Source organism: Microcaecilia unicolor, chromosome 6, assembly GCF_901765095.1.
Source record: "Microcaecilia unicolor chromosome 6, aMicUni1.1, whole genome shotgun sequence".
Taxonomy (NCBI): domain Eukaryota; kingdom Metazoa; phylum Chordata; class Amphibia; order Gymnophiona; family Siphonopidae; genus Microcaecilia; species Microcaecilia unicolor.
Genome location: NC_044036.1, coordinates 324,919,769 through 324,937,024, shown reverse-complemented (window position 1 = coordinate 324,937,024; position 17,256 = coordinate 324,919,769). Strand labels below are relative to the sequence as shown.

The following is a 17,256-nucleotide window of genomic DNA, read 5'->3' as shown; positions in this document are numbered from 1 at the left end:
TAGGAAAAAGGCGAAATCACCTTCTGAATTTGAACACTAAACCACTGACGTCTGTAGAACAAATAATTAGCGGCAACCATGTTTTAATCTAAGTCCCATCTGCACTTCCCAAATCTGCAAACATGTTGGGACACAGCTGGTAATGTGCCGAGGCTGCTTTTCAATAATGCATCTGCTTCGTGGGGGAGGGGTGGAAAGGACAACAGAGCCACAGTATTGTCTGCTCTTTAAAATTTAAAGGGTGTAACTTCCAACTGCTTCCTTTCTGTTCCCTTTAGAAAAATTCATTAAAAAAACCATATTAATGTACTGGTCTTTCACGTAGGTTACTTTCTAGAAGCTTTCACTTGATCCTTCAAGTGAGACAATAAAATTCTCTCTCAAAATACCAATTAAAGAGATTAGATTCACCCTCCCTACCTCACATCCAACCAAAGTGGTCATTTTCTTAAACAATGAAGGTGTTTTACTAGGGGTGTGCAGGTAGAAAATGTCAATTTCATTTTCGTGTTTATTCATTCTAGGGCCCTTTTACTAAGGCGCATAGGCTCCTACACGTGCCCAATGTGCATCAATTTTGAGTTACTGCCCGGCTACCGCATGGCCCTTGCGATAATTTCATTTTTCATACACGTCTACTACGTGCACCAGAAAATATTTTTATTTTCTGGCGCGCGGGCGGTAATTGGGCGGTAATCGGCATTTTACGCGCATAGACCATTACCACCCGGTTACCGTGTGCGGAGAGATTCAATGAATTCTTTGCTTCGGTCTTCACCGAGGAAGATTTGGGAAAGATACCAGTGCCAGAAATGATATTGAAAGCTGACAAGTCAGAGAAAATGAATGAAATCTCTGCAAACCTGGAAGATGTAGTGGTGCAATTTGACAAACTGAAGAGTAGCAAATCACCTGGACCAGATGGTATTCATCCCAGAATACTGATAGAATTGAAAAAAATGAACTTGCAGAATTATTGTTAGTAATATGTAATTTATGTTTAAAATCAAGCATGGTACCAGAAGATTGGAGGGTGACCAATGTAATGCCGATTTTTAGAAAAGGTTCCAGAGGTGATCCATGAAATTATAGACTGGTGAGCCTGAAATAATCAATGCCGGGCAAAATGGTACAGACTATTATAAAGAACAAAATTACAGAGCATATTCAAAAGCATGGATTAATGAGACAAAGCCAATGTGGATTTAGTGAAGAGAAATCTTGCCTCATCAATCTACTACATTTCTTTGAAAATGGGTAAGCAAACGTGTATATTGGTAAGCCAATTGATATTGTGTATCTGGATTTTCAAAGGGCATTTGACAAAGTACTTCATGATAGACTCCAGAGGAAATTGGAGAGTCATGGGATGGGAGGTAGGGTGGATTAAAATTTGGTTAAAAGATAGAAAACAGAGAGTAGAGTTACATGGTCAGTATTCTCAATGGAGAAGGGTAGATAGTAGGGTTCCACAGGAGTCTGAGCTGGGACCACTGCTTTTTAGCATACTCAGAGCGTTTTTTCTAGCAAAAAAGGTGCCGGTACTCAAATGCTAGGCTACCCTTCAGGGGTGGGGTGATTGCTGAGGGACCCACCCCACAATAGCCAGGCCCCCTGCAACCAGTCGTAGAATATATGACAAAGCAGAAATAGTGTGTAGAGCTCACATGCTACACACATGTTGACAGGTCGGAGGATACCAACTGCCGATTAACGCCGGAAACACCGCACGCGGTAAGAAAAAAAATGATTTGTCCAGGCATTATGGCCAGCTAAGAAAGCAAATAGAATGTTAGCAAAGGAAATGAAAAACAAAAATGAGGACATTATAATGCACAATTCTGGTCACCGCACCTCAAAAAAGATATAGTGGAATTAGAAAAGGTAGAGAGAAGGGTGACGAAAAAGATAAAGGGGATGGGACAACTTCCCTATGCTGAAAGGCCAAAGCGGCTAGGGCTCTTCAGCATGGAGAAGACGACTGAGGGGAGATATGATAGAGGTCTATAAAATAATGAGGAGTGGAACGGGTAGACGTGAATCACTGGTTTACTCTTTCCAAAAATACTAGGACTACGGGGCACACAATGAAGCTACAAAGTAGTAAATTTAAAACAAATCAGAGAAAATATTTCTTCACTCAACATGTAATTAAACTCTGGAATTCGTTGCCAGATAATGTGGTAAAAGCGGTTAGCTTAGCAGGGTTTAAAAAAGGTTTGAATAATTTCCTAAAAGAAAAGTCCATAAGCCATTATTAAGATGGACTTGGAAAAATCCACTGCTTATTTCTAAGATAAGCAGCATAAAATGTATTGTATTGTTTTGGGATTTTAACAGGTTCTTGTGACCTGGATTGGTCCCTGTTGGAATCAGAATGTGGGGCTTGATGGACCTTCAGTCTGTCCCAGTATAGCAACACTTATGCTCTTATGTTCTTATTTTTAAGTTATACGAACCACTTTGATTCTCTATAGATTTCGGCAGGGTACAAATACTGGAATGGAATGGAACCTTGTGCTGGAAGATTTCTGCCTCTAGCTGGTGTCCCTGGCTGCTCTTTCTTTAGATTATTGTAATAATAGAGACCACTTTCTAGTAACAGTGCTCAGTATTTGATAACAGCACGTACTAAATGAGATAGTACACGCCATTACAAAGGAAACAATAGAAAATGTAGCAAAACAATAAGATCAGCAGTTGTTTTCAGATGTTAAAAACTGGGTAAAAATGGCAAAAATAAACATGAGAAATGGGATGAAAAATCATGATTTAAAAAACTAAGGGCCCCTTTTACAAAGTGGCGGTAAGCCCAACGCAGGCTTACCATTTGCCAAAAAGGAAGTACTGCTGGGCTACCCTTCAGGGGTGGGGTGATCGCAGCAGCCCGGCAGTATTTCCCACCCCCAGCATGCTGTCATACCGATGTGTACCCGGCGGTAATCAAAGATGGAAACGCAAACAAAACAGATCAGTAGAAGGAAACCATAAATTTATTGAACGAAAACCAAATAATGAAATCAGCCCGACACAGGCCGTGTTTCGCGCAGCAGAGCTGCGTCAGGGGCTACACAGTTTTCTTTTATTGTCAATGTTGAGTAAATATATTGGTGTAAAAAATGTATAGAAGTCTTCTAAAATATAATTAAAAAAAACAGCCAAATACTCAAAAAAGTGATGACATGAAATTCGTCAAACGCTCCAGCAACTCCGTTTCCTTCTACTGATCTGCTTTGTTTGTGTTTCCATCTTGGAGTCTGCAGATCTTCTGCCTTGCTGTTTTCTTGGACCCTGGCGGTACTCAGGCAGTGCAGTGCACTGCCTGGTTACCAGAGGGTTGGCGCGGGAGCCATTGCCGCTACCTCAATGGGTGGTAGTAAGGGCTCCCCCCCCGAAATGGCCACGTGGCAACCCTTTACATGTTGTAGTAAAAGGGGGCCTCGGCGTGCATCAAAAGCACGCGCCGATACCAGCGAGGGCCCTCTTTTGCCGCAGTTTGGTAAAAGGGGCCCCAAGGGACCTTTTTACGAAGATGAGCCATGAAACGTGCTTAGTGCGTCTTAATGTGGGACTATGCACATTTCTAGTGCATCCATAAAATAGGCCATTTTTTCTGTTGTTAGTAGCACACAGCAACTGCAAATATTTAATGCAGGAGCATTTACTGCTTGCTATTTAGGACGCACTAAGAACTCCTGCATTATCCAGTTTGCATGCAACAATGTGAACACACTACCTGAACAGTGCTTCCACACCCACCCTTCACCCCTGACATACCCCCTCAAAAAATAAAATTTAAAAAAATAACATGCAGTTAGTGCATGCAAAAGGGAAAATTGTAAATGCTTTTAGCATGACCTGTGGTAAGCATTTGTTGGCGCAGTAAACCACCTTAGAAACACAGAAACATGACGGCAGATAAGGGCCAAAAGGCCCATCCAGTCTGCCCTTCCTCAGCAACCACTAACTCCTCTTTTTCCTAAGGGATTCCCCCGTGCCTGACCCCCACTTTTTTGAATTCTGACACAGTCCTTGTTTCCACGACCTCCACCGGGAGGCCATTCCACGCTTCCACCACCCTTTCCGTGAAAGAGTATTTGCTTAGATTCCTCCTAAGCCTATTTCCTTCTATCTTCATCCTATGCCCTCTAATTCTAGAGTCTTCCTTCATTTGAAAGAGGGTCACCTCCTGTGCATTTACCACTGAGGCATTTAAACGTCTCTATCATATCCCCCCTCTCCTGCCTCTCTTACAGCACATATATGTTGAAATTCATAAGCCTGTCCCTAAACATTTTATGGCAGAGGCCTCTTACAATTTTGTAGCCGCCCTCTGGAACGACTCCATCCTGTTTATATCTTTCTGAAGGTGCGATCTCCAGAATTGCACGCAGTACTCCAGATGGGGTCTCACCAGAAACTTATACATGGGAACCATCACCCCTTTTTTCCTGCTGGTCATCCCTCTTTATACGCACCCAAGCATCCTTCTGGCTCTGACCGTCGCCTTTTCTACCTGTTTGGCCACCTTAAGGTCATCAGACACAATCACCCCCAAGAACCGCTCTTCTTTCGTACACAAAAGCACTTCATCCCCTATACTGTACCGTTCCCTTGGATTCTTGTAACCCAAATGCATGACCTTACACTTCTTAGCATTAAATCTTTGGTCCGAAAATTGGCAACTTTCTTCAAGCTTCGCTAGATCCTTCCTCATGCCATCCACACCCTCAGGAGTACCCACCCTATTACAGAGTTTGGTATCATCTGCAGAGAGACGAACCTTACCAGACAGCCCTTCTGCAATATCACTCACAGAGATGTTAAAAAGAGCCGGCCCAAGGACCAACCACTCACAGAGATCTTAAAAAGAGCTGGCCCGAGGACCGACCCCTGCGGTACACCACTGACAACATCCCTTTCCTCAGAGCAAGCTCCATTTACCACTACCCTCTGTCTCCATTTAACCAGTTTTTAAACCAGTCTGTAAAAGGGTCCCTCAACCCTAGAATAATCATGATCCACAAAAAAAAAAAAATATATGTCTCAGTAAATCATGGATAAAATTAAACCCTGGATGGAATTTGGGCTCCTTATTTATGTATTTATTTATTGCATTTGTATCCCACATTTTCCCACCTATTTGCAGGCTCAATGTGGCTTACAATATTCCGCCCAGGTTATTGCCATAGCAGAGTGAAGATATAGTAACATAGTAGATGACGGCAGAAAAAGACCTGCACGGTCCATCCAGTCTGCCCAACAAGATAAACTCACATGTGCTACTTTTTGAGTATACCTTACCTTGATTTGTACCTGTCCTTTTCAGGGCACAGACTGTATAAGTCTGCCCAGCACTATCCCCGCCTCCCAACCACCAGCCCCGCCTCCCACCACCGGTTCTGGCACAGACCGTATAAGTCTGCCCAGCACCATCTCCACCTCCCGCCACCGGTTCTGCCACCCAATCTCGGCTAAGCTCCTTAGGATCCATTCCTTCTGAACAGGATTCCTTTATGTTTATCCCACGCATGTTTGAATTCCGTTACCGTTTTCGTTTCCACCACCTCCCGCGGGAGGGCATTCCAAGCATCCACTACTCTCTCCGTGAAAAAATACTTCCTGACATTTTTCTTGAGTCTGCCCCCCTTCAATCTCATTTCATGTCCTCTCGTTCTACTGCCTTCGCATCTCCGGAAAAGGTTTGTTTGCAGATTAATACCTTTCAAATATTTGAACTTCTGTATCATATCACCCCTGTAGAATATATGTAACAAATGAGATAAAGAATTAGTTATAACAAGATCAATAATAAAATGACAGTTAAAGTTGTAATGCACAAAAGTTCATGTGATGGGTCATTGTGATATGTTCTATTGAAGAGATAAGTTTTTTCTCTTTCTTTCGACCAACAGTGTAAACTCAGGTTTCTAAAAAGAGTTATTGAGTACAGAGTTTACTAACCTTTCACATACTGATCCCATTGTTTCCTGTATTCCAAATCCATATAGACATCTACACACAGCTGTGGGGAACAGTCCGAGAAACCACCAAAGACTTTATATGCATAAAGCCCTGACTGCTGTGAAAAGAGAGCAGAGAAAAAACAAAAGTTCCTCATGAAAGGGTAAATCAGGAAAAGCAATGGTTTAACTCAAGGCAGAAAAACAAACCAAAGTATTTAATTCACACATGGGGTCCTTTTACTAAAATTTGCGAAAATCTGGGTTTAGTACGTTGTAATGCAGTATAGTTCATTGTTATTTGATACTCCACCTATAAAGTTTTTGTTGTTGTTACATTTGTACCCTGCGCTTTCCCACTCATGGCAGGCTCAATGCGGCTTACATGGGGCAATGGAGGGTTAAGTGACTTGCCCAGAGTCACAAGGAGCTGCCTGTGCCTGAAGTGGGAATTGAACTCAGTTCCACAGAACCAAAGTCCACCACCCTAACCACTAGGCCACTCCTCCACTGTTGCTACTATTGGAGATTCTACATGGAATGTTGCTATTCCACTAGCAACATTCCATGTAGAAGTCGGCCCTTGCAGATCACCAATGTGGCCGCGCAGGCTTCTGCTTCTGTGAGTCTGACGTCCTGCACTCAGACTCACAGAAACAGAAGCCTGCGCAGCCTTCTACATGGAATGTTGCTAGTGGAATAGCAACATTCCATGTAGAATCTCCAATAGTAGCAACATTCCATGTAGAATCTCCAATAGTATCTATTTTATTTTTGTTACATTTGTACCCTGCGCTTTCCCACTCATGGCAGGCTCAATGCGGCTTACATGGGGCAATGGAGGGTTAAGTGACTTGCCCAGAGTCACAAGGAGCTGCCTGTGCCTGAAGTGGGAATCGAACTCAGTTCCCCAGGACCAAAGTCCACCACTCCACTGTTGCTACTATTTGAGATTCTACATGGAATGTTGCTATTCCACTAGCAACATTCCATGTAGAAGTCGGCCCTTGCAGATCACCAATGTGGCCGCGCAGGCTTCTGCTTCTGTGAGTCTGACGTCCTCGTCAGACTCACAGAAACAGAAGCCTGCGCAGCCTTCTACATGGAATGTTGCTAGTGAAATAACAACATTCCATTTAGAATCTCCAATAGTAGCAACATTCCATGTAGAATCTCCAATAGGAGCAACATTCCATGTAGAATCTCCAATAGTATCTATTTTATTTTTGTTACATTTGTACCCCGCACTTTCCCACTCATGGCAGGCTCAATGCGGCTTACATGGGGCAATGGAGGGTTAAGTGACTTGCCCAGAGTCACAAGGAGCTGCCTGTGCCTGAAGTGGGAATCGAACTCAGTTCCTCAGGACCAAAGTCCACCACCTTAACCAGTAGGCCACTCCTCCACTGTACTACTGTACACTGCTTATCTAAGCAGTGTACAGTAGTATAATAAAAGGGCAGGAATTTATTGAAAATCATATTAGGAAGCTTAGGTTATAAAATTAATGAAAATTCAGTAGAGATTTTACTGTGCGTTAAGCCCAGATTTAGGGGTCCTTTTACAAAGGCATGCTGAAGAGTGGCTTGCGATAGTGTAGGCGCGGGTTTTGGGCGTGCGCCAATCCATTTTTCAGCGCGACTATAAAAAAGGCCTCTTTTTTTCCCCCTGAAAATGGATGTGCGGCAAAATCAAAAATTGCTGTGCGTCCATTTTGGGTCTCTGACCTTACCACCAGCCATAGACCTAGCGATAAAGAATTTGAGCAGTAATGACCTGCGAACGTCCTCTACGTGCACCAGAAAATAACAATTATTTTTCACACACACACGTATTGGACGCGCGCCAAAAATGAAATTACCGCAAGAGCCATGTGGTAGTCAGGTGGTAAGTCGATTTTAGTGTGCGTTGGGTGCGCATAGACGCTTACGCGGCTTTGTAAAAGGGGCCCTTAATGCGGCACTTTTTAGGGGCGTTCTCTCTAATATTTACTGCAGGTTGTGCATTAACATAACCATTAGTGCATAGTACCTGAAAGACGTTGACGCAGGACCGCTTACTGCCTCCTCTTTAGGAGACACTAAATAAAAATTGGCGCTGATATCAGTGCCGACTAAGCGTATTCTATAATCAGCACCCTAGATTTAGGCGCCGATTACAGAATATGCTTTAGTTACATTTCAGCACCAATATCTTCGTGCATCCATTTACCCAATGAAAACCTGGTGTAAATCTCAACGCGTAGATTTAGATGCACTGGGCCATGTACTATAACTAGACGCCTAAGTTTTGAAACGCCCATTTCCCTGCCCATAAGTACGCCCCTTTTTGCTTCCGCACATTAGAAGCTAGGCACACATCATTACAGAATACGCTTAGCGAGATGTGCCTAAATTCTAATCAGTGCCAATTAGTGCTCATTGTTGCTTGTCAAGTGCTGTTATCAGTGCTCATTAGCTTGTTAAGCCAATTAAGTTACGCACAGTGTTATAGAATCCACGCCGATTTCAGCATCTAAATCTAAGCACACTATACAGAATCCAGGGGTAAGTACTCCCATGTTAAGTCAGCATTAGCCAATTATCATGTGCTAGCTGGCTAATGCTTCCACGTCCACTGTCTGCCCATCCACGCCCCTCGGAGAAAAATGCAGTACCGTATAACAACTGGCAAACTACCACAAAACCCTTAACGAAGTTGTGCGGCAGCCTCTTCCCGTGTGCTGACCATGCATTAAGGGGCCCTTTTAATCTATGTAATCCCCTGTTGGGTTGGGGATTACTGAGAAAGTAAGTCCCTGAGGAGAGTCACTGGGTGGGGGGGGGGGGGGGGGAGTGACTGGGAATTCCCTGGGTGAGAGAGAGCTCAATTATAGAAAATGAAACTACAGTATTTGACTCATTTGTGTAATAGGTTATGGAGACAACCTGCTTTGCTTATGGCATTCTTGGACTGGAATTTACACTACTGAAAAACCTAAAGAAAACTTTAACAACCTCACAGCACCAGTTCAAACCTTTGGGTCCAGATCGATTCAAGGATACAGCTTGGAAGATGCAATCTGATATGATTTGAGTGGAGGAGTGGCCTAGTGGTTAGGGTGGTGGAATTTGGTTCTGGGGAACTGGGTTCGAATCCCACTTCAGGCACAGGCAGCTCCTTGTGACTCTGGGCAAGCCAGGTAACCCTCCATTGCCCCAGGTACAAATAAATACCTGTATACAATATGTAAGCTGCATTGAGCCTGCCATGAGTGGGAAAGCGTGGGGTACAAATGTAATAAAAAATAAAAAAGTCTCTCAGTGGAAACCAGAGACCAGGTCAAAAACTTCAACTTGAGCTCTTCCTGAGTACTGGCCTGCGTTATAACACATCACAGGCTTATTTACGCCATTCATCTCTGGAGACAGCCAGGGAGTGAAATTTCAAGAGAAAAGTTGTTTCTCTTCCTTTAGTTGCTCATTAGAGATCAATTTCCTTTGCTTTAAACTTGTCATCTCTGTTTGGGTTCCCATTGTTTTATTTTTGTAAACATGATTCATATTTTCCCTGATAGAAACAATAAAAGTGATTCCCTTTCGTCTCGCTTAATAGTTTAATTCCAAACCTAAGGAGTGGTACTACTGATATCAGTGTTTTCTGCATTCTGTCCAGTTTTAGTTTCTTAAGAACACATACATAATAATTAATATATTTCCACTTCGGCATTATTCCTTTCATTGGGGGACATCCTTACAAGAACTAAGGGCCAATTAGGTCCTTCCTGATCATCCCCTTTTGCCAAACGAGTCCAGTATAATTGCGGTATAGTGATTATCTGATATAACAGTACCTACAGTCCCCTTTTCAACTATGCAACTAACGTGTATCAAGGTACAGAATATGCTTTGACAGTTGTGTGCGTAAATTCTAATTGAACCCATGGGACACAGTCAACATGGGTTCAGCCAAGGGAAGTCTTGCCTCACCAATTTGCTTTATTTCTTTGCACTAGACGAATAGGAATGCTCCAGAGAGGAGTTTGCTTTAATCAAACACTTCAGCTTGACTGTGCCAAGTTCTCTGTTAAGCAAAAGGTCTCAGTTAATACGCTTTAGAACACACACACACACACGAGCTTTCTCATGATGACCACTTTGTGTCCCTTTACGTGAAAAAGGTTGGAGACTACTGCTGTAGTATGTAAGCCAGTCTAGTGGAACAGGTGGAACAGGTAGATGTGAAGCGTCTGTTCACGCTTTCCAAAAATACTAGGACTAGGGGGCATGCGATTAAACTACAGTGTAGTAAATTTAAAACAAACCGGAGAAAATCTTTCTTCACCCAACGTGTAATTAAACTCTGGAATTTGTTGCCGGAGAACGTGGTGAAGGCGGTTAGATTAGCAGAGTTTAAAAAGGGGTTAGACGGTTTCCTAAAGGACAAGTCCATAGACCACTACTAAATGGACTTGGGAAAAATCCACAATTCCAAGAATAACAAGTATAGAATGTTTGTACGTTTGGGAAGCTCACCAGGTGCCCTTGGCCTGGATTGGCCGCTGGCGTGGACAGGATGCTGGGCTCGATGGACCTTTGGTCTTTTCCCAGTGTGGCATTACTTATGTACTTATGTCAAGTTTTACATGTCTATCATATTGTATGACACTGTATATTTAATACTACTGTTCAGGTAAATCTGTGCATTATTCTGTGCGACACTATGTTTATAATTATTATATGATTGTTTCCATGTTGCATGTATGCACATTGTATGATCCATTGTTTATGATGATCTATGATACCGTGGGTGTGCAAGCATTTCCTGGTAGATAGCTCAGCCCCTCTGCAGCGCCTCCTTTTCCCAATCCACGAACTGAAGTAGGCTACGGGCAGTACCTGGTCATAGAGGCGGTAGATAGTGAATCCCATGCATTCCGTGAAGAGCTCCCAGCCCCCGTCCAGCGCCGGCTCCTCCAGCTCCCCCCAGGCTTCCTGGAAGAGCTGCTCGGGGAAGCTCAGATTCAGTTGTTCCATGGCCCGGCACTTACCAACCTAGGGCGGGGCCAAGCTGCCCCTCAACCAATCCGCGTTCCCTATCATTCTCCCGCCTCCATTACAGCCAATCCAGACTCCCTACCGCTACCGATGTAGCCAATCCGTGTTCTTTCCGGCTTCCGGGATCAGGTTGGAGAGGGCGAGGCGCGTGGGGTTCATACGGGTTATCTGGGTGGTTGCTTGCAGGTAGGACTGACTTGGATCAGATGAGGGACAGGTTGCAGGACCTGTAATGGGCAGCTCTTAAAATTAATCTTCAAAATTAAATTGATGGGAAGTTTTAGATTATAATTTTTTAATTAGTTTCCAGTCTATCTTTCTAAAGATGCATACAAGGTTGCAGAAAATAAAAAGCAATCCCACAAATACTGAATCGAAAATGGAATTTAGTGTAGTGAAACTCAGTAACCTCCAGAGGGGGAGTTAATACAGAGATGTTGTAATCATGTATTTTGTCAATTCATCCGCACCGTTCTTGATTATCCATTTTAATCCTAGCAAAAATCCTGCTTTCTTTCCAGCTTTCCCCGGGGAATGCCTGCCACTCCCTGGACAATGTAACATAACACAGTAGATGATGGCAGAAAAAAAAAAGACTAATTAGTCTATTCTTTGGTCTTATTCCTGTCCTCTGCCAAGGCTATATCCTGTGTGCCAGTCATAGAGTCTGACTAAATGTAGAATATCACTGCTTATCCAATCTAAATATAATTTTGCAAAAAATAAGAGTCTTGTAAGAGATGAAAAAGACATTGAAATCTGACAAAGAATTGAAAGGTTACACACTTAGGGGCCTTGTACTAAGCTACGGTAAGCACTAACGCACTCAGGCATCCTGTGGTAACTTTTGCATGTGCTGTGCTTCCCAAACACTATTTTTTAGCACTGGGGGCAGGGTGGAGAGTAGGCGTGTTCTGCGCTAATCGATTAGCACAGTTACATTGCCAAACGCTAACCGATTAGCACATGGGTAGCTTGTGAGTCCTGTGTCTACAATATAGGTGTAGTTAAGTACTCAAATGCTAATGGGAAAATTAGCGCATGACCATCAATGCTGGAAATATAAAGATCAGCATTTTACCCAAGCAATAAAAACGGGCTTAGCATGTGGGATAAAACCAAGTTGCTTCAGCTGGCACTTAAGGGTAGTATTGTACCTGAGTCTCTTTCTCTTTCTAAGGATTTTCCCTTAAAATTGAATCAACTTCTAAAATTTTAGGGGTTATCTTGATTCCTCTCTTTCTTTAGAACCTGAGGTGACTCATCTATCTACTACTACTACTTATCATTTCTATAGCGCTACTAGGCGTACACAGCACTGTACACTTGAACATGAAGAGACAGTCCCTGCTCGACAGAGCTTACAATCTAATCAAGACAGACAAACAAGATAAACAAGGGATAAGGACAAAGAGTAGCAAGATTCCAGAATCCCAGAGTAGCAAGATTCTGGAATCCCAGAGTAGCAAGATTCCGGAATCCCAAAGACCACTACTACTTATCATTTCTATATCACTACTAGACGTACGCAGCGCTGTACACTTGAATATGAAGAGACAGTCCCTGCTCGACAGAGCTTACAATCTAATTAGGACAAACAAACAGGACAAACAAAAGTTAAGGGAATATTAAAGTGAGGAAACTGTTTTCTTTGGATTACGTCAACTATGTTGTATTCAAAAGTATTTTGATAAATATAATTTTACTATCCTACTAAAAGCATGTATTTTAAGTCATTTAGATTATTGTAATGCTTTGTACGCTTCTCTCACGCCAAAACTTTGTTTTAAATTACAACTGCTACAGAATATAGCAACCAAACTTATCTTGGGTCTGAAAAGACCTGACTGCTCAAAAGCAGCCTTACTTAGCTGCTTTGCATTGGCTTCCGATTCGTTCCAGAGTCTTGTTCAAGTTGGCATGCTTAGGGCCCTTTGTACCAAGCTGTGGCAAAATGGGGACAGGTGCTGACGTCGACACATGTTTTACACGTGCGCCGAGGCCCCCTTTTACTGCAGCTGGTAAAAGGGAAGTCTCGCCTTCCTGCAGGAAATGGCCATGCAGCAAATAAATGTTTGTAGCGCCAGAAATGACCACGCTAGGGGTGGGAAGTACTGCTGGGCTACTGCGGTAGCCTGGCGGTACTTCCTGTGTAGCGAGCGGTAAGCCCGCATTGGGCTTACTGCCGCTTAGTAAAAGGAGCCCTTCATTTTTAAAATGTCTGACGGCTCTGCACCAGAATATTTTTTTCAAAGTTAATCTCTTTTCCTTGTGCTCATGGACAATCAAAAGCCAGGGATCTGTTTCACCTGTTATTGCCTTCCTGCACTGATATCAGATTTAAACAGATTTTAGAATCGTCTTTTTGTTTTCAGGCACCTCAATTTTAGCTTTCTCTACCCCAGGTGTTATGTTATTTTTCTTTCAGGAAACAGTTAAAGACATATCTGTTTAAACAATTTATGTCCTAATTCTTTTTTTTTTTGTTTGTTCCTTTTCTTTCCCCCGTTTTTTCTTTTTTAGTTAAACCGCTCGGAACCTACTACTACTACTTATCATTTCTATAGCGCTGCTAGACGTACGCAGCGCTGTACACTTGAACATGAAGAGACAGTCCCTGTTTGACAGAGCTTACAATCTAATTAGGACAGACAAACAGGACAATTAAGGAATAAGAGTAGGAAGATTCTGTGTGGAATCCTAAAGAGTAGCAAAATTCCAGAATCCCAAAGAGTAACAAGATTCCGGAATCCCAAAGAGTATCAAGATTCTGTGCAGAATCCCAAAGAGTAACAAGATTCCGGAATCCCAAAGACTACTACTACTTATCATTTCTATAGCGCTACTAGACGTACGCAGCGCTGTACACTTGAACATGAGGAGACAGTCCCTGCTCGACAGAGCTTACAATCTAATTAGGACAAACAGGACAAATAAGGAATAAGAGTAGGAAGATTCTGTGTGGAATCCTAAAGAGTAGCAAAATTCCAGAATCCCAAAGAGTAACAAGATTCCGGAATCCCAAAGACTACTATTACTACTACTTATCATTTCTATAGCGCTACTAGATGTACGCAGTGCTGTACACTTGAACATGAGGAGACAGTCCCTGCTCGACAGAGCTTACAATCTAATTAGGACAGACAAACAGGACAAACAAGAGATAAGGGAATATTAAAGTGAGGATGATAAAATAAGGGTTCTGAACAAGTGAATAAGGGTTAGGAGTTAAAAGCAGCACCAAAAAGGTGGGCTTTTGTTCAGAACCTCTATTCAGAGAGAGTTAGCGGAATACAAGTAACATATCACATCACATCACATCACATGACAGGTGTAACCACGTGCTAAGATGACTTTTTACTGTGGCTTAGTTAAAGGGCTCCTTAGAAAGCACATACAAATGGCTTAAACAAACGATATCTGAGAGTTTGTGTATTTAAATTGGCCTTGATAACTAATGCACTTCAAAGTAAAGTAAAATGGGGCCCTTTTACTAAGGCGCGCCGAAAAATGGCCTGCGTTGGTGTAGGCATGTGCATTGAACGCACACAGTTCCATTTTTCAGCACACCTGCAAAAAAGGCCTTTTTTTTGCCAAAAATGGACAAGCGGTAAAATAAAAATCTGCAGCACTCGATTCGAAGGCATTATAGTATTTTTGGTCTTATTCACCATCCCTTTCCTAATAATTCCTACCATCCTGTTTGCTTTTTTGGCTGCAGTCATAGACTGAGCAGAAGATTTCAGCGTATGATCTACAATGATGTTTATTTAGGAGGACATTTCTTATGACACTGATCTGTCTGTAATTGCTTTGCTTTTTCTTAATAAAAAATATTTAAACATAAATGTGACTACATAATACAGTTAAAAGCTTTCTTATGTACATAGGTCTGGATTCTTTAAATGGCACCCAAAAACGGGTGCTGAAAAAAATCAGCACTAAGTGCCAATTCCCATGCCCTAACTTTGGGTGCCAGACTTACGCCTGCTGAAACCTGGTGTATATGCTGGTGCCCAAGCTGAGTGCTGACTCAGTATTCCAAAACTGCACACATAACCTTTTGCAACGCCCCTGACACGCCCATGCCCCTCCCATGGTGCACCCCCTTTTCAGATACACTATACAGGAGTTGGGCACCCTGCTTTATAGAATGCAGCCAGAAGCGTGCACAGATTGAATGGATGCCAATCAGTGGCCTAGCTAGGTGGGATGCCAGGGGAGCGGCCGATCCCCCCAAACGGAGTTCTGCTGGCACTGGCGCCTATTTTTTCTCATTGTGTTGCACTGAAAATGTGCACCAGCGGAAGTCTGCTCTCGCTCCCCCCCCCCCCCCCCCCGTGCCATCAACCTGGTTCCGCTGGTGCCAATTAACATTAATAATTGGTTGCTAGTACTCAATTATTGATGGTTTAGAGGGTAAGTGGAGGTGGATCATAGAGACAGATTAGACGGAGAAACTGAATAGTGATTGAGGACTGGTTCTCTGTTCCAGCTTTCCCTTAGTACAAATTCAGCAGCCGATTTGGTTCTGGTGTTTGCTTGTCTACTCTTTTCTCCTCCGGGTGTAGTGGCTGTGGTAGCCAGAGACTCTGTTCCCTTAGGGCTTCTTCCTTTTACCAAGCTGCAGTAATAGGGGCCCTGCGGTGCCATTGGCGCGTGGATTTGCTGTGCGCCATTTTACTGCGGCGAGTAAAAAGCCAAAAAAATAGCTGTGCGGTAAGTAAATACTTGCCACGTGGCCATTTCCAGGTGGAGCCCTTTCTGTAGTAGCTCCTGCACTAACCCAGCAGTAACCCCCCTGAAGTAGAAAAAAATTCTGGTCAAACCGGGAATGGCACGTGCTGGGGCAGCTGTACCGCCGGCTCCTGCGTTAGGCTGGTGGTAGTTCTAGATTAGCATGTGACAAAGCGACAGTAACTCTACTGCTGCTTTGTAAAATGGCCCCTTAAATAGTTATAATTTCGTTAGGGAGGCAAATGCCAAGGGCTAGATTCTGTAAATGGTGCCCAAAAATAGCCACCCAAATGATGTGTGCTAAGCTGGTATTCTTCAAAGGGTGCTCTGCGGGGAACTACTTTTCAGAATACTATTGCGCCTTAAGTTCCAAGCAGAAGTCGACGTGTATTCTATAACAATGTGCGTAACTTAATTGTTTAAGTAGTTAATCAGTGCTGTTAATTAGATGTTATCAAGCAATTATCAGCACTGGTTGGCATAAATTAAGATTTATATGCACAATTCACTAAGCATATCTTGTAACGTGGTGCACATAAACTCTAAGTCACATAATTAAAAAGGGGGCGTGGCATCAGTGTTTCTAAAATCTATGCGCATTTTTATAGAATACACCCGCTCTGCCCCTAATTTAGGCGTCACAATTTACACCATGGCGTAAATGTCCACGACTACATATGGTCTTCACGGAGAGGCACTCTATAAAATTTAGGCGTACTTTAGAGAATACATCTAGGCATATTTTTTTTCCACGTGGAATTTTCAGGCGCCATATGTAGAATCTAGCCCTTACGCCTGCCAAAAGTTGGTGTAAATGCTCGGGCCCAACTGGTGCAGGTGTTCTATAACATCATGTCTAAATTCTGAGACACACCCCCTGACCCGCCCATGCTTCTCCCATAGCCACTCCCCCTTTGGATCCACAATAACTCCTCATTACTGTCAGTTAAGTGCTTACTAACACCAGTTCGTGATTGTTAGCACATAATTAGCTAATGAGTTTATGAGCAGATCTGCAATCCTCATCCAAATTTGTGAGCCCAACTTTGAGCAACCTATATTGAATTTGGCGGGAAGCCTTTTCCCCTTGCAGTAGCAACACAGTGGTCATGAAGCAGGAGATAAAGGTACCTCTGGACTTTTCTATTTATACCAACACAATTTCGCTCCAAACGTTGTCTCCTTTCGGTGTTGTCAGACACAGTCAGGATAGCCGCCCCCTGTTCCGGAAGCTGTGAGAGTATTCTAAGACAAACTATCACTCTCTTAATATCGGTAGAGTCATTAGACGTCTCTGCTGAGTATGTTATAGAAGGAGAACCTGAGAGCCTCTACAAAAATAATAATGATTTATGCAACGTTTGAAAATGATTATTTTGGCCTAAATCATGCAAAATTTCAGTCATGTAAATGACTGAATATCTGGTGATTTTCTGCTGGAAACAATTATGTTTGGCCAGTTTTTATTGCTCAGCAAAGATTTACACCTATCTTCTGTGTGTATATATATATATATATAT

At 42.8% G+C, this 17,256-nt stretch overlaps 1 protein-coding gene across 1 annotated transcript in view; it reads right to left on the bottom strand.

Annotated features, from left to right (window-relative positions):
* Window positions 1-10,980, bottom strand: part of PCTP (phosphatidylcholine transfer protein) — a 35,281-nt gene extending 24,301 nt beyond the window's left edge. Inside the window, exons 1-2 of the mRNA XM_030208373.1 lie at window positions 10,841-10,980; window positions 5,965-6,082 (exon numbers count right to left, since the gene is read on the bottom strand). Coding sequence (XP_030064233.1) covers window positions 5,965-6,082; window positions 10,841-10,978 — 256 coding nt within the window. The 5' untranslated portion in view covers window positions 10,979-10,980. The remainder of the gene's footprint in view (window positions 1-5,964; window positions 6,083-10,840) is intronic.
* Between the last annotated feature and the right edge of the window lie 6,276 nt (window positions 10,981-17,256).